Source organism: Diospyros lotus, chromosome 4 (assembly GCF_014633365.1).
Source record: "Diospyros lotus cultivar Yz01 chromosome 4, ASM1463336v1, whole genome shotgun sequence".
Taxonomy (NCBI): domain Eukaryota; kingdom Viridiplantae; phylum Streptophyta; class Magnoliopsida; order Ericales; family Ebenaceae; genus Diospyros; species Diospyros lotus.
Genome location: NC_068341.1, coordinates 15,581,208 through 15,599,696, shown reverse-complemented (window position 1 = coordinate 15,599,696; position 18,489 = coordinate 15,581,208). Strand labels below are relative to the sequence as shown.

Below are 18,489 nucleotides of genomic sequence, written 5' to 3'. Positions count from 1 at the left end.
ATTCGCAATCACCGAAAAAGAAGATTGATTGTAGAACTCCGAACAAAAGAGATCTCAAATGGCCACTGAAGGAAAAAAAATTGATTGCAGAACTCTGAACAAAGGAGATTTGCAAGACACGCAATTGCCGAAAAAGAACTATACCACGATGTCGAGAATTGATGGAAAAGGGAGGCAAGCCTAGAGCTCACAATGTCAGAAATTGATGAAAAAGAGGAAACGAGCCTAGGGTTTTGATTTGCTTTGATACCAAATTGAACAGAGAGGGTGAAAAATATCTCAAGGTTTTATTAAATGAAAAGAATTGCCTTGCAGTCTTTAAATACAATAGGATGCCCTGCTATAACCACTAATTAATTGTACCAACTGTATAACAAAAACAAACAAGTGTTAACTAAAACATACAGTACCAAAATACAAATAGTTTGTTAATATAATCATATATATGTATGTATATATGGCATATGTGGAAGCCAAAAATGGTAACAAATGACTATAAAAATAGACATTCTTAAGTTTCTAAACACACCAAATCAAGAGAAAAAGAACAAGTGATGGAAAGAAGAACGACAAGAGGTCTGATAGTTTTGGTGGCTGAAAAATCTGTTCTAGTGAACTAGTAGTCAATAACGAAAGGCGACGATGTCTATTTCTAGGTATGTAGCAATCAATGACAGGCAATGCATGACGCTTGAGAGGTGGCTAGAGGTGATCGCGATTGTCAAATGAATGTTTCTTGTGAGTTGCAACGACAAATCACCTGGGTGAGCAATAGTTTTAAGTAGTGTTCTAAAACGCGCTAGGCGCTAGTCGGATGCCAGGCTGGGGCCTAGCGCCTAGGCGGGGCCTAGAAAAATTGCTATTTTTTAAATTAAAATTCATATAATTCTAAATGTACATACAAATTAAAATTCATATTATTTCAAATACACATATAAATTAAACAAAGATTATGAAATATTAATATAGATTATTAAATTTATAGTTTAGACTCTTGACTTTGTAAAACACAATTTATAGGCATTAGAAATAATAGAATCAAATAAAGACATAATAACAAAATACAACACTTGGCGGAGGAAGAACAACGCAACAAAATACAAGCAACAAATTACAACAAGTAGCAACAGCAAGCAGCTGTAACAAAAACACTCGGCGGAGGAAGAAGATCGAGAACCAGCAACGCAAGAGACGGTGGTGGCGTGCGAGCACGAGAGAGGCAACAGCAAGCAGTAGCGTTGCTTACTGCTTACTAGATGAGGCGCATGGTGAGTTAGGAAGATGTGCGAGCAAGCACAAGAGAGGTGACGGCGACAGTGTGGGAGCACGAGACAGCAACTCTGCAACTACAAGAGATGGTGGAGGCGACGACTCTGCAATTGCAAGAGACAGTGGCAGCGTGCGAGCACGAGAGAGGCAACGGCGACTCTGCAACAGATTGTCGGTGGCGGTGCAAGCGAGAGAGAAGGGGAAATTGACGAGAGAGAAGGGGTAATGGGTAAGGGGAAATAAAACCCTAATAAATTTATACTAATCCATTCACGTGGTCAATTAGACCATAATCGGCCAAGTAGTTCACACAGCTAGGCATCTGCCTTGGCCGCCTAGGCACCGCCCAGTACCAATTAGCAAGGCTAGCGCCTAAGGTGGCCGATTTGGCCATAATTGCGGTGGCCAGCGGCCGCATTTTAGTTCACTAGTTTTAGGTGGCCTTCTCTAAATGATTTTGACAAGTTTCGACAATAGGTGATGACAAGGCCTTAAGTGGCGTTTTCTGATGGCGATGGCATCAAACGATGGTGGCAAGTGCAAGGGCGGGTGGTGAAATGTCGAATGGAGAAGAGTCGTGCAATTCTTAGAAAGTTTGAAACTTTGACTAGTTGACACTTCTACTCTTAAACTTCTAAGTTATTGCATTTTGACCCGATATGTTCTTTTTATTATACATGTACCCTTTATTTTTCTTAAATTGCACCTAGACTGTACAATATATATGCTATTGCATTTATTTTATGACCATTAAATTTGCATAATTATCATGAAATTTATGCATGTTGGATGTCAATATTCTTGCTTTATAATATAAAATTTGTATTATGACATGCATAGATGTATAATTGTATCATTGCATTATTTATGATATGACAGACAAATAAAAAAAAATCATTATTATCAATGGAATGATTGGTGTTTCATCTCCAAACAAACAATGTTGGTTCACTTGATAAACAACTATTATCACTCATTTATTATAATGTGTAGATAATTAATGCATATTATATAATTGATTATAAACACAAATAATTTTTAGAATTTTTACTACGTGATTTATTGGCTAATTCAATATATTTAAATATGTCACAAGTGATTTAAAAACGTCAAAATGAAAGGAAAAGATGATAGACTAAGAAAACAGTTTTTTTTTTTTTATTTAGAATAAATTCTCACTATATTATTAAAGTTTATTTAAGTATATTAATTTAGTGTTTATTTTCTAATATTGCACAATAAAGTTTAATCTAAATTGCATTTAGTGTAAAACTCTAAATAACAACCTTAAATATTGTTAAGTGGGTTAAAAAAGAGATTCAAAAAAATTTGTGAATATAAATATAAATATATATATATTTAAAAACCTTCAATTCATTAGGTCGTGCATTACACTTTAGTAAATCTATATTATGTTAAAAATAGTTTAAATAAAATTTTAAAATATTAAAAAAAGGTTTAGATAAATTTCTAAAATAATTTAGAAATATATCCTGTAGCAAGAATACATAAATAGAAAAATATATTTCAAATCTTGTTCATATAAATTTTTATTTTTTTAAGTAAACTAGCAAGAGATTTTGAAATTCACTTAATGACATCGTTTAACGACAAAAGAAACAAAAGTACCAATTAAAACAAGTTGAAAAAGAACACCCAGATCCGCAAACATTTCAAGCATGAAAAAGGAAACTCCAAAGAACCATCAACATTCTTGAAATGGACTTTTGGACGACATGGTAAGGCAATCGTTGGGAGTTATGAGTGCAGCTTTTTTGAGAGCTCGCACCTAATAAGCTAAGCTGCTGCAACAGATGGCTTTGAAGCAGCAGAGAGCCTGGATCTCTTCTTAGCTAAGCTTTCGCTTCGCTTCTCTCTCTGTTCCTTCATTCTGGAAGCAAGGAGTTTCTGGTACTCGGCAGCATCAGCCTTGGCCTTGGCAATTCTCTTCTTTTTCTCGGCAATTCTAGCTCGTTTCCTCTGCAGAGTCAATGGAGTAACCAATCTCTGAATCTTAGGAGCTTTGCTCACTTTTTTCCCTGCCAAATACAGGAAGGTGAGAACAATGCTCAAAAACAATATCTCAATGAACAAAAAAAGATGCAGTGATTTCATGTTCTAAGAGTGTGCTTTAATCCAAAACGTCACAGTCGTTTCCAGCACAACACACCAGTAAAAAACAAATTAGAGAAAAAGCATGACATTAACTATTTTTTTAGACTGTAGATTAATGAAACTTGAGGTTGCATCTCTTTACTGGCAAGCCCAGCCAAACCAACAAGGTGCCTAAACAACAACATATCCAGCCTTTATCCCACTGTGGGGTCGGCTACATGAATTTTAGACTTCCATGTATTTCTATCTTTTATCATATCTTCATTGAGATCCATACAATTCATATCAAACTTTAATGTCTCCCTCAAAATCTTCTTAGGTCTCAACAAGGTGCCTAAATGCCACCAAAAAGGAACAAGTATGAGAGACAATGTAGCAAGTCTGAGATTGATTGCAGCCTTTTGAGAATTATGATGGGGGACGAATTGGCACAAACACCATGGCCAAAGCTAGGAAGAAAGAAAGCTAAAGGCAGTACAGAGAGAGATTATTAATGCTAGAGTAAAAAAAAGGTATTGCCTGTATGTTGCAATCATCTTTGATGGAGGCCTAAACTCCATACTTATAGTAAAGGGAGAGCCTGCACATCAGGGACGTGATGACAGCCTGAAATCTCTTAGAGTGTATTGATGACCACATGTTGATGGTGAAAGACTAGCAATTGTAACGAGGAAACTAGTGCTGGTAATGGAATAGTGGTACTCGTGGCTATAAGATCATGGTGAGTAACCCAAAGCATATGTGGAATAAGTGGGTTGGATGTGTTTGTCTCCATATTCTCTCTCAAGAACAAAATTAAGGTAGGGATCCTCTGGAATGGAGGATCCATCCTTGACAAACCACCAACTCCAACCTCCATTCCACAAAGACTTGAAGGTCTCGCTCAAAGAAGATCAATCCTAGCCCTTGCCTGAGGCTAGGTGCTACTGCCATTAGAGCCATTGAACTTTCTGGGGCACTGCAGGGTGTAAGACAATAAGAGGCGCTCGTAGATGTATGAACAACAAATAGAAGCAATAGGAGGAGAGCCCTGTGGTGGGAGAGCATATGAAAATATGCTCTATCCTTGTAAGAGTAAACCTTTGGAGATTCTCAGGTGGAGAGCCTAAAAGGGTATGGTCACATACCTTGCACAAAGCCATACTCATGGTAGTTGATAGCTCTATCTGATACAAGTACCCATAACAAGCATATGAACTTTTAACTACCATATAACCACAGTACAAATAAATTGAATAACAGACCATACAAATCAAGCACTAAGATTTAAAACAAAAAATTAGAGATGGCTCCACACAAAACACTACAGAAAAGTAACCTATTATCAAATGGAAGCTGGTGGCAGACCCTTTGATCTAAAAATGCGCTACCAGCTACATCTATGAGAAACCAACTAATTACCCCACACCCACCCGAAGATATTGAAACTTTATAAAATTGAGAAATGTACCAGTTTTTGTTGTAAATGATCGCCGATATGTATTGACATACTTGCGTACATCATCCTCCTTGGAGAGGTTGAAGAGTTTGCGAATTTTTGATGCCCTCTTTGGGCCCCTCATCCTTGGCTTCTCTGTGTCTGTCAGCCCTGGAAGGTCATTCTCGCCTTTCTTCACAATAACCAAATTCAAAACAGAAAGATCTGGGCTCACAATGCACCCACGCACAGACTTCCTCCTCCTCTCTCCATTTCTCCTACCATATCCACGAAAGCAAGGTGTACCTGCCCAGCCATATTTAGAAGGTTTGAGGTCAGCAAACAACATATAAAGCTAAAAGCAAAATATACTTCTAAGAAGCCAGTGGAGCATGGTACACCCACCTCTGTGGAGCAGGAGACGGACACGGCCAGGTGTTAACACTCCCTGTTTCATTGGGAAACCTTGCTTGTCACAGCCTCCCATGATCTTGAAAACATAGCCCTTAAATTCCTGTTGAATATACAGAAAACAAAATCCGTTGAGATAAAAACTATAGATCCTAGCATAGAGTATTCAGATTAATCATGATGTTCAGCATCCTTACATCTCCAAGGGAATCTCCGCTGACCTCCTGTGAGATCCTCTTGTCGAAAAAAGCCCGGCTGTGCAGTTGAAACAACAAATGCAAAAAAGTAAGACAACTCAATCAAATAAAAAATATGAAAGGAAAGAGGAATACTTGAAAAACTATTCCTTAAGTTGCTGAAGATACAATGCATGGAACCTAAATCTGATAGATGCAGTGTCCACCTAAATTTAACATTACAACTATTGGATAATGTGCATTACGTCAAGATTTCATGTCAAAGCAATTATCTCAATAGATTGAAGTAGATACTTCCAGAAGTTAAAAAGTGCAGGCTCATATGCAATGATCACATTCAGAAACTCAAAGTTATAGCAGTAGGGATAGTACAAATCAGGAGGAAGTCTGCTTCTGCAAGTCCAGGAACATTTACTAGGAGAAGCACCCCTACCTAATTTCAGCAACAACAGAAAATATGTGATGTTCAAAGAATTTTAATTGCCACCCAGGATTTTCATGCATCATTAGGTCAATTAATAATCTCTACTGAGGCCAACGATGAAATGGCAGCCAAGATTACACTTGATTTATGTAACCCATTTTCTGTTCGCTTGAACCACAAATTTGTCGAGGTTAGACTAGTCCCAAAAACCAATACCCCTGCCTATTTTAACTGTCACGAGCAATTCCAGGAAATAGACATTTTTAAAGAGGTGCATTTGGTAAAAGAAGAAAAACAAATAAACCTATTCAGGAGATGTAGATTAAGGAAAGTGGATGGGATAAGGAGGGGAGAAGTTAGTTTGAGGTGGGAACTCACAGCTTCTGATCATCGTCAATTTCAAGCTTCTTCTGGCACCCTGTGGTTGGGTTCGCGATATTGAACTGCAAACGAAGAAGCATCCAATACATCCATAAGCATACAATAAACATCTATACATATATACATAGGGCAGCGGAGATATAAATGTTTAGATACATACATATATATATATATAGAGAGAGAGAGAGAGTCGAGATATTGCACCTTCATCTTGGGCGGGGCAAAGCTTCAGCTTCAGGCGAAACGGCGACGGACGAGAACAGAGTGGGAGGGAGCTCAGCCTTTTTAGGGTTTTGGTCGTCGCTCGCTCCCTCTTTAGTTTTATAGGTTAAAAATAGGGCAAATTAAACTTAGACCTGTATAGTTTAAGTTATTTGCACTAGAGACCTCATATGATTAAAAATGTATTTAAGTCATTATAGTTTATCTTTTTACTTAAATACTCGTCAATTTAAAAATATTTTTACAGATTAAGTCACGAGAATCGTCAATTTAAAAACACTGTTAAATTGCACGGATTTAAAATTGTCTTTGAATAAAATATTTAAACAAAAATCTTAAAGTCATAAAAATTTACAGAGACATTTTTTAAACAACACATAGTCTTTATGTAATTTGTCCTTAAAAATGTGTTTAAATGCTGTTAGACTATTTAGAATAGAAAATTTTTACTAGTACATATAGGAGAAATTCTATTCATACTTAACATTGCACGACAAAAAATTTAGATGTTAGTCAGAATATTAATGATAAGATTAAATTATATAAAAACATCACAAAATTATTTTATTTGGCTAGTTTGGACAAATGAGTGAAGATTGGTTTGGAATTTTTTTGACTGGTATATTTTTTAAATAATTTTTGTTTCAATAAATTTTACAGTCACTTTGAGGTTTTACTAAATTGCATCAACCACACCTATTAACACCACCAACCTCTCTTGACTTTTATGATCTTGCAATATTTTTTTCATACCATCTAAAAACTACCATTAGTATTTTGTAAATAACTAAAATACTATCATATTTATATCTCATCATCTATTTTTCTCTCTCATTTTACGCACTCTCTCATCTTTATTTTCCAATCTTGCAAAATCAAATTTGGGTTGTTATTAAGGATGTCGATAACCATCGTCGTTGACGGGAAACAAGATCCAAATAAGTCACTCTTAATTTCCTTTTATTTCCCTCACACACATCTTTAAACTATGGATTTATTCATCACGAAAATAAACTGACGAAATAAAGATAAATGTGAACTGATGAAAATACTTTGAATCGATAGCTAAAATCTTCCTAGAAGAAAAAAGACAACAACAATGTTGATGATTTTTGAAGATGAAAAACTCAGTTTCTGCCAACAATAGATATATCTCTCACTTGATTCAACTTCTTTTTATTGTTTCTCTTTATCTTTATATATTTGTTTTTCTCGCATTTGAAAATAATCCCTAGACTTGTATTCAAAGACAAAACCCAAACAAATAATTTTTGTCTTTTGTTATTCTTCAAGAATAGAACTCAAAAAATGAATAATTTTGTGTTTTCTATCAAAGAATGATAGGAGATGAGTGAAAAAGACGAGAATAAAGGATGAAAGAGGAAAAGATAATGATGATTAGTTTGACATTTATGAGAAATGAAAAAGAGATTAAGAAAATAAGAGAAATGAGATAAATACAGAAAAAATAATTTAAATAAAATGACAAAATGGTTAATTCAAAGTCTATTACAATCAATTGTACTATTTTTAAAATATATGGATAGTTAGTGTAATTTAGACAAATTTCATGGTATTTATGAAATTTAACCTTTTATTGTATTTAAATACACATACAATTCTATTTTATTTTTATCTAGATATATAGTTTTTTTAAAAAAATAATTTTTAAATTTATTCCTTATTATCAAATTTGATCTTATAATATTTTATCTATAATAATTTATTTTATAATTTTTATTTTTTGAAAGACAACTGATTAGATATTGATTAGATATGAATTGAAAGTACTTTTGTTAGTACTTAAATCTCTTCTTACTATTCATACTGTTAAGTTCAAGATTAAGTAAATAAGACTTTTATAAAAATAAAAATATTTTTTTAATTATATAAAAAATAAATTTATTTTGAATTGAAGATAGGTTATCTTTAGATATGTTTCTTTATTTTAATTATTTATGTCTTAAAAATTTATATTTTAATTTTCATATCTTGATAAATACATTTCTTACTCATGTAAAAAGTAAATTTATTTTGAATCAAATATAAATTACTTTTAGATATATTTCTTTGTTTTAATCATTTATGTCTTAAAAGTTTATAATTAAAATTTCATATCTTGATAAATGCATTTTTACTCATACAAAAAATAAATATATTTTGAATTAAAAGTGAATTGATTTTAGACATATGTTTCATTATTTTAATCATTTATGTCTCAAAATGTTATATTTGAATTTTCATATCTTAATAAATATATTTCTTTCTCATGCAATTTTTTTTTTAATTAAAGGTGAATTATTTTTAAACATGTTTGTTTGTTTTAATCATTTATATCTCAAAAGCTTAAACAACAACATAGTCAGTCTTTATCCTACTATGTGGGGTTGGCTACATGAATTCTAGACTTCTATGTATTTTTATTTTTTGTTATATCTTCATTTAGACCCATACACTTCATATTAAAGTTTAATGTCTCTCACAAAATCTTCTTGAGTATGCTTCTACCTCTTTTTTTGACTAATTGTTCCATTTCATCAACTTTTCTCACATGAACGTCTCTTGATCTTCTTCTCACATGATCAAACCATCTTAGTCTAGTCTTTCTCATCTTTTCCTCGATTAGCACTACTCATACCTTATTTGTTGGTCCATTGACGCAATACAATGGCTACTAAAGATAGGGTGAATTGAGTGATTAAAAATTTATCAACCTAATTATTTCCTTTTAAAACTCTTGAAATTTGCTTATACACAAAATACACTTGTTATAAATATATATATTGTTTGAAAATGATAACAATATAAATACACAAACAACTACAATATAAACATAAGATATATAGTGGTTCGGTATCTTCAACACCTACTCTACTCTCTTTGAGAGAATATCTTCTTCCCCTTTGTCTTGGGCTCCAAATGATATATCTTTGAGCTTAGGCCTTGAATTGATTTATTTGTATTGCTTGAGAGCTTGGGTGTGCTTTAGGAAGATAGATCTTGATAGAGTATTAGCCTTCTCCAAAAATTCCTTCCTGATATTTATAATGGAGTTTCCAACGAATCTGTAATGGTTAGAAAAATTCAATCATTGAAGTCTTCAAGTCGACTTCTCCAATGCTAGAGTTGACTCTTCAAAAAATATCAATGTTGCCAGGTCGATTCTTCATCAACTGCTCTCAGCTGGGTTGATTCTAACTTTGCAAGAGTTGACTTCAGCTTAAGGAGAGTCGACTCTAGATATATAAGAATCAACTTTTGAAGCCAATTTTACAGAAAATAGATTTTATACATATAGCAATTGTTTGAAGATATAAACCATATAGCATGTATACATTACAAGATATTTACATTAAAAGTAAATGTCCTCATTTTATTTTATTTATATTTTACCTTCCATTTATTTTAATACATAAATATAAATAAGAAAGTAACTCTCATTTGGATTCAATAAAAATATCTAAAAAACTAAAATCCAAAACAATAAGAAAGTAAAATTTTGATTTTAGTACAAAATCAAAATTTAGCGATTTTACTATTCCCAAAATACATACCTTATATTTGTTAAAAAATTCATTAAAAAACATTTTAAGAACAATGAATATTAGCTATCGAAATACAAAAAAATAGTTTTCCAAAATGAAAATATTTTCTTATAAATCCCCTTATAATGTGCTAATATTCCAGACTTAGAGAAATAACATTTTTTTGTTCATTTTGATATACAAAATACTATAATACTTAAAGACGTATAAAAAATCCATTAGGGGTTTTAAATATACCAAAAATAGTTTTACTAAAATTATATTTTGTCAAGTATTAAAATACACAATAAGTTGATTAGAGCAATTTGGCTCAACATTATTATGAATAACCTTATTTCTAATATATCTTGAAAGCTTATATTTAAAATTTCAAATCTTGATTTCTCATGTAAAAAATAAATTTATTTTAAATTAAACGTGAGTTATTTTTAGACATGTTTACTTATTTTGTTCTTTATTGTTTGAGAAAGTCTAAATATTTTTTAAATTTCAAATTTCATATTAACCATTTTTTTAACGACTAGTTTGTTTGGAAGATGTATACATATAGGATAAGAATAGAGGCTCAAGATAGAACAAACTTGATAGAATATTCAAACAAAACTGAGAAAGTTCAAAGTGTTAAAAGTGTGCTAGCTGGTGAAATTTTAACTGTTGGTGACTTGTTTGTGATTGTCTTTGATTATAAATTTATTATTTTTATTCACTTGTTGTGTGAGAGAATTGTATTTACTAGCAGTATGTTAGTGGTTCTTGCTTGGACAAGAATTATATGTTGGTTCTAACTCTAATTAAAAGTTAGTATTGATTCTCCCTAGTAGAACCTCAAGTTAAATTTTGAGAAAAATTATTAAACTCTTTAAAGTTGAACTTCTATAATTTTTTCTTGTTTCTTGTGATCGTGTGATTTTATTGTTATCAATTTTACTGCGATCACTATATATTAAAATCACAAATTTAAGAATTTTCAAAAGAATTAAAATTATTAATTTTTAAAAAACATAATTTACCCATCTCTTTAAGTATTTTTCTGGACAACACATATTTTTGTCCACACCCACCAAAGAAGGTAGTAATCTCATTCCATCCCTATATTTGTCAAGTAATAGATATCAATTATATATTTGGTTTAATTTAAATTAAGAATATAAATTTATTTAATTTTATCTCAAAATTTAACATATATGATATAAGAAAATAATATATATTTAAACTTCTATATAAACAAACACCATGCTTTTTAGCATTATCAATAAAATATTTTTTTTTAAAAATAACCTTTATATATTTTATTTAAAAAATAAAAATTAACTACATTAGATCTCATAATCTTTAAATAATAACTAGCTTATCAAATAACTTTACCACTGAACCAAAACTTATTTTGTTTAAAATTTACCTAAAAAACAAAGAATAAGTTGTAACTCTCAAATAGCACTCAAAGAATTAGGTTTCGTTTTCCATTTTATTCACATGGCTTTTGTTTCATTTCACAGATCGCATGAACTCCATGAGCACTGAACACTGAACGGTGAGCTTAAATTGGTGATGACTAAATGGCCAAATTCTATTCTACTAAGTCGAATTTCAATTATTAAATTATATATATTTTTGTGATTTATATATAATATAAATATAAAAATAAAATAGGTCACTAAACTCCTATTAGAATGTCTCCAATTATGTTCCATATTCTACTCTCTATCATATTAAAAATAATTCATTTTCTATTTTTTTACCATAAAAACTATATTTATTCCAATCCCACTCTTTGTTTTATTTTTTACTTGACTTTCTATTTCATTTATTTATTAATAAATTTCAATTTTATTAATAAGCAAAGTAACAATCTGGGCTTGTCATATTGATGCCACGTAACAAGGAATTAATGAGCAACATTTGAGAATTAAATTACCCAAATAAGTTATTTGATTGGTTAGTGTGTTCATTTTTATGTGAACATAGAAGAAGAGAGATAATATATGCCATGTACACTAGGGATATTGCTGCTAGAACTTCAAGATATATCTTTTATGATCTCATACACATTCCTACACAAATAGCAAGAAATATTCATTGGTAATTCTTTATTTAATCTTTGTATTTAGCTTAATTTTGCATTTATAGTAAATTTCTAAACTATATGTTTATTATTTTATTTTTTTGTGAAATGAATTACCTTACTGTTGATTATTTAATCTTTTTAATTAAATATATTTGCTCTATTATTGGTTATTTAATCTTTGTGATTAAACATGTCGCTATAATACCTTAATAAGTGGGATTAAATGATCTAAAAATTTATTTTTGAGGTAGAAGAAAAAAAAATATTTAGACAATTAGAATATGGGAGATGATTGGCAATATAGTAAACTTTCCCTTGTATCTAGTTGAATATTTATTATTAATTTTGTTTAGTAAATGTGTATAAGGTATGTCATTAATAAGAAAGATTTCATGTAGATTATCTTTTGAATATAGCGTTTTCCAAGTCTTCCAAAATATCATAGCTAATTTGATAAAAAGTGAAAAATTGAATAGGGACAATTATGAGATTTAGAGTATGAAGATTCAATATGTCATCGAGAAACAAGAATTGATAGAAACTCTAAATCAAATTATGGTGAAACTTATTGAAGGAACTATCGCACAACAAATGAGTGATAAAGAGGCTTACAACACCTAGAAAAAAATGAACTCAACTTCTTGCATTATGTTGTTTAGTAGTATGGAGGCTGATATGATAAGTGCGTTCAGAAAATATGAGTTGGCGAATGAAATATGGATTGCTCTTAAATAGCAATTTGGGACGACTTCAATTGTAAAGGTAAGACAACTAACCATCAAATTTGACACATACAAAAAAACATCTAAATCGTAATATAAAGCAACATCTTAAAGAGATGACCAATATGGTTAATGAATTCAAACATGCAGTTGTGAACCTTACTGATGAACAATAAGTGCAAACTGTTATCAAATCCCTACCCTATGATTGGGAGCATGTAAAAATATATCTCACACATAATGTGAATGTCATGTCAAGACAATGGTAGATGTTTTACAATATTTGAAGTTAGAGGAGGATTGTATTGAGGCCTCAAGGCCTAACGCCAACATCCATGTGATGGGATCTAGCTCCAAAGTCCTCTCTAGTTTAAGTAAAAATTTCCTCACAACAGAAACATGGGAAATTATGTAAAAAAAAAAAAAGTGCTAATTTTTGATAAAATTGAGAGTCACCATGAAAGGGGTAAGGGACCGACTTGCAATCCCTCGAAAAGTAAGAACATGACAAAGGTCAAATGCTACAATTGTGGCAAGAAATGACACTTTACACATAATTGTAATGAACCTAGAAAGGTACGTGCCCTAAGTACATATTTTTTTTTCAAATGCCATTCATGATTTGAGTTTTGTATTCTTACTTGAATCTAATCTTTCGTAGACTCTTGATTTTGGAGCCATAGACCATGTACCAAGAGATAAAAGTATATTCGTGGAATATTATCAAATATCATATAACACTAAGTGGATCTATGTGAGAAACCATACAAATGTTGGAAAAAAAATGAATTAGCACCTACAAGTTTTGCATGTGTGGTGGCCAAATTTTATACTTATATGATGTATTGTTTATTTTAAAAATTTGACGAAATTTAGTCTCTATCTCTATCATTCTTAATTGTGATTTTAATTTATATTTTCATGATTCAACAGTTGAATTATTTTTGAATTCAATATATTATAGATGTGGAGATTTACAAGATGATTTTATCGCACTTGATGTAAATTATGCTTTTAGTAGAGACCTACAAACTACCAATTTTTCCCATACTACTTCTTTTAGAAGTTTTTTATGAAGATGTGAATATATGACATGCAATATTAAGCCATATAAGACAACATAAACATAAATTGGATAGATTAGGAAGAAAAAAAAACACATTTATTGGGCCAAATTACAAAAGTAAATCTATCAATCTGTAAAAGTTGTCCGAGAAAATTAACAAGAAAATCATTTGTAAATCTATATTATGTTAAAAATGGTTTAAATAAAATATTAAAAAAAAAGGGTTAGATAAATTTCTAAAATAATTTACAAATATATTTCAAATAGAATACACAAATAGAAAAATATATTTCAAATCTTGTTCATATAAATTTTTGTTTTTTAGGCGAACTAGCAAGAGATTTTGAAATTCACTTAATGACATCGTTTAACGACATAAAAAAAACAAAAGTACCAATTAAAACAAATTGAAAAAGAACACCCAGATCCGCAAACATTTCAAGCATGAAAAAGGAAACTCCAAAGAACCATCAACATTCTTGAAATGGACTTTTGGACGACATGGTAAGGCAATTGTTGGGAGTTATGTATGAGTGCAGTTTTTTTGAGAGCTCGCACCTAATAAGCTAAGCTGCTGCAACAGATGGCTTTGAAGCAGCAGAGAGCCTGGACCTCTTCTTAGCTAAGCTTTCGCTTCGCTTCTCTCTCTGTTCCTTCATTCTGGAAGCAAGGAGTTTCTGGTACTCGGCAGCATCAGCCTTGGCCTTGGCAATTCTCTTCTTTTTCTCGGCAATTCTAGCTCGTTTCCTCTGCAGAGTCAATGGAGTAACCAATCTCTGAATCTTAGGAGCTTTGCTCACTTTTTTCCCTGCCAAATACAGGAAGGTGAGAACAATGCTCAAAAACAATATCTCAAAATGAACAAAAAAAGATGCCGTGATTTCATGTTCTAAGAGTGTGCTTTAATCCAAAACGTCACAATCGTTTCCAGCACAACACACCAGTAAATAACAAATTAGAGAAAAAGCATGACATTAACTATTTCTTTAGACTGTAGATTAATGAAACTTGAGGTTGCATCTCTTTACTGGCAAGCCCAGCCAAACCAACAAGGTGCCTAAATGCCGCCAAAAAGGAACAAGTGTGAGAGACAATGTAGCAAGTCTGAGATTGATTGCAGCCTTTTGAGAATTATGATGGGGGATGAATTGGCACAAACACCATGGCCAAAGCTAGGAAGAAAGAAAGTTAAAGGCAGTACAGAGAGATTATTAATGCTAGATTAAAAAAAGGTATTGCCTGTATGTTGCAATCATCTTTGATGGAGGCCTAAACTCCATACTTATAGTAAAGGGAGAGCCTGCACATCAGGGACGTGATGACAGCCTGAAATCTCTTATAGTGTATTGATGACCACATGTTGATGGTGAAAGAGTAGCAATTGTAACGAGGAAACTAGTGCTGGTAATGGAATAGTGGTACTCGTGGCTATAAGATCATGGTGAGTAACCCAAAGCATATGTGGAATAAGTGGGTTGGATGTGTTTGTCTCCATATTCTCTCTCAAGAACAAAATTAAGGTAGGGATCCTCTGGAATGGAGGATCCATCCTTGACAAACCACCAACTCCAACCTCCATTCCACAAAGACTTGAAGGTCTCGCTCAAAGAAGATCAATCCTAGCCCTTGCCTGAGGCTAGGTGCTACTGCCATTAGAGCCATTGAACTTTCTGGGGCACTGCAGGGTGTAAGACAATAAGAGGCGCTCATAGATGCATATAGGAAAAACAAATAGGAGCAATAGGTGGAGAGCCCTGTGGTGGGAGAGCTTATAAAGATATGCTCTATCCTCGTAGAGTAAGCCTTTGGAGATTCTCGGGTGGAGAGCCTATAAGGGTATGCTCACATGCCTTGCACGAAGCCATACTCGTGGTAGTTGATAGCTCTAACTGATACAAGTACCCATAACAAGCATATGAACTTTTAACTGCCATATAACAATAGTACAAATAAAGTGAATAACAGACCATACAAATCAAGCACTAAGATTTAAAACAAAAAATTAGAGATGGCTCCATACAAAACACTACAGAGAAGTATCCTATTATCAAACAGAAGCTGGTGGCTGACCCTTTGATCTAAAATTGCGCTACCAGCTACATCTATGAGAAACCAACTAATTACCCCACACCCACCCGAAGATATTGAAACTTTATAAAATTGAGAAATGTACCAGTTTTTGTTGTAAATGATCGCCGGTATGTATTGACATACTTGCGAACATCATCCTCCTTGGAGAGGTTGAAGAGTTTGCGAATTTTTGATGCCCTCTTTGGGCCCCTCATCCTTGGCTTCTCTGTGTCTGTCAGCCCTGGAAGGTCATTCTCGCCTTTCTTCACAATAACCAAATTCAAAACAGAAAGATCTGGGCTCACAATGCACCCACGCACAGACTTCCTCCTCCTCTCTCCATTTCTCCTACCATATCCACGAAAGCAAGGTGTACCTGCCCAGCCATATTTATAAGGTTTGAGGTCAGCAAACAACATATAAAACTAAAAGCAAAATATACTTCTAAGAAACCCGTGGAGCATGGTACACCCACCCCTGTGGAGCAGGAGACGAACACGGCCAGGTGTTAACACTCCCTGCTTCATTGGGAAACCTTGCTTGTCACAGCCTCCCATGATCTTGAAAACATAGCCCTTAAATTCCTGTTGAATATACGGAAAACAAAATCCGTTAAGATAAAAACTATAGATCCTAGCATAGAGTATTCAGATTAATCATGATGTTCAGCATCCTTACATCTCCAAGGGAATCTCCGCTGACCTCCTGTGAGATCCTCTTGTCGAAAAAAGCCCGGCTGTGCAGTTGAAACAACAAATGCAAAAAGTAAGACAACTCAATCAAATAAAAAATTCGAAAGGAAAGGGGAATACTTGAAAAACTATTCCTTAAGTTGCTGAAGATACAATGCATGGAACCTAAATCTGATAGATGCAGTGTCCACCTAAATTTAACATTACAACTATTGGATAATGTGCATTACGTCAAGATTTTATGTCAAAGCAATTATCTCAATAGATTGAAGTACATACTTCCAGAAGTTAAAAAGTGCAGGCTCATATGCAATGATCACATTCAGAAACTCAAAGTTATAGCAGTAGCGATAGTAAAAATCAGGAGGAAGTCTGCTTCTGCAAGTCCAGGAACATTTAATAGGAGAAGCACCCCTACCTAATTTCAGCAACAACAGAATATATGTGATGTTCAAAGAATTTTAATTGCCACCCAGGATTTTCATGTATCATTAGGTCAATTCATAATCTCTACTGAGGCCAACGATGAAATGGCAGCCAAGATTACACTTGATTTATGTAACCCATTTTCTGTTCGCTTGAACCACAAATTTGTCGACGTTAGACTAGTCCCAAAAACCAATACCCCTGCCTATTTAACTGTCACGAGCAATTCCAGGAAATAGACATTTTTAAAGAGGTGCATTTGGTAAAAGAAGAAAAACAAATAAACCTATTCAGGAGATGTAGATTAAGGAAAGTGGATGGGATAAGGTGGGGAGAAGTTAGTTTGAGGGGGGAACTCACAGCTTCTGATCATCGTCAATTTCAAGCTTCTTCTGGCACCCTGTGGTTGGGTTCGCGATATTGAACTGCAAACGAAGAAGCATCCAATACATCCATAAGCATGCAATAAACGTCTATACATAAACATACATACATAGGGCAGCGGAGATATAAATGTTTAGATACATACATATATATATATAGAGAGAGAGAGAGAGAGTAGAGATATTGCACCTTCATCTCGGGCGGGGCAAAGCTTCAGCTTCAGCTTCAGGCGAAACGGCGACGGACGAGAACAGAGTGGGAGGGAGCTCAGCCTATTTAGGGTTTGGGCCGTCGCTCGCTCCCTCTTTGGTTTTATATATTAAAAATAGGGTAAATTAAACTTAGACCTGTATAGTTTAAGTTATTGCACTAGAGACCTCATATGATTAAAAATGTATTTAAGTCATTATAGTTGATCTTTTTACTTAAATACTCGTCAATGTAAAAATATTTTTACAGATTAAGTCACCAGAATCGCCAATTTAAAAACACTGTTAAATTGCAGGGATTTAAAATTGTCTTTGAATAAAATATTTGAACAAAAAACTTAAGTCATAAAGACTTAAAATGACATTTTTTAAACAACAGATAAATTCTTTATGAATGATCAAAATTATAGTCTTTATGTAATTTCAGTATTCTAAAAGGTGATAGGTGCTAGTCGGGAGTCATGCTGGGGCTAACTCCTAGGGCACCTAGGTAGAGTCTAGGAAAATTGTTATTTTTTTTATTTTTTAACTTTGTGATGTAATTTGACGTTATTTTTAATTAAATCAAAATTAAAAAATATCAATAATGCAACATAAACTAATAATGGAATAATATTAATTTTTTTTAAACATTAATAATAATAAATATTCAAATAAGTGAATAACAAATAATCAAATATTAACATAAATCCTAAATTAAATAACAAAAAACAAAAAGAAAACAAAAGAGGTAACACGCAACAGTAAGCAGCACGAAAGAGAAAGGGAAATCGGAAACGACTCTGCAACTAGTGTGTGAGCACGAGAAAGAAGGGGAAATCGATGTTGCTGCTTGCTTACTGCTTACCAAAAGCAACTCTGCAATTGGTGTGCG

General features: G+C 32.7%; 2 protein-coding genes across 3 annotated transcripts; both read right to left on the bottom strand.

Moving 5' to 3' along the window:
• Window positions 1-2,872: 2,872 nt before the first annotated feature.
• LOC127799562 (40S ribosomal protein S6-like) lies at window positions 2,873-17,715 on the bottom strand. Of its 2 annotated transcripts, none has more exons than XM_052333701.1 (6): window positions 17,596-17,715; window positions 6,212-6,276; window positions 5,410-5,467; window positions 5,207-5,315; window positions 4,835-5,107; window positions 2,873-3,308 (listed from the first exon to the last, which is right to left on the bottom strand). In XM_052333701.1, the coding sequence occupies exons 1-6, from the start codon at window positions 17,599-17,601 to the stop codon at window positions 3,067-3,069; spliced, it is 753 nt and encodes a 250-aa protein (XP_052189661.1). In that variant the 5' UTR covers window positions 17,602-17,715; the 3' UTR covers window positions 2,873-3,066. The 2 variants fall into 2 exon arrangements, with proteins under 2 accessions (XP_052189661.1, XP_052189662.1); XM_052333702.1 differs by lacking the exon at window positions 17,596-17,715 and adding an exon at window positions 6,419-6,528.
• Window positions 14,211-17,720, bottom strand: LOC127799563 (40S ribosomal protein S6-like). Its single transcript, XM_052333703.1, has 6 exons — window positions 17,596-17,720; window positions 17,383-17,447; window positions 16,583-16,640; window positions 16,380-16,488; window positions 16,008-16,280; window positions 14,211-14,642 (listed from the first exon to the last, which is right to left on the bottom strand). The coding sequence occupies exons 1-6, from the start codon at window positions 17,599-17,601 to the stop codon at window positions 14,401-14,403; spliced, it is 753 nt and encodes a 250-aa protein (XP_052189663.1). The 5' UTR covers window positions 17,602-17,720; the 3' UTR covers window positions 14,211-14,400.
• Between the last annotated feature and the right edge of the window lie 769 nt (window positions 17,721-18,489).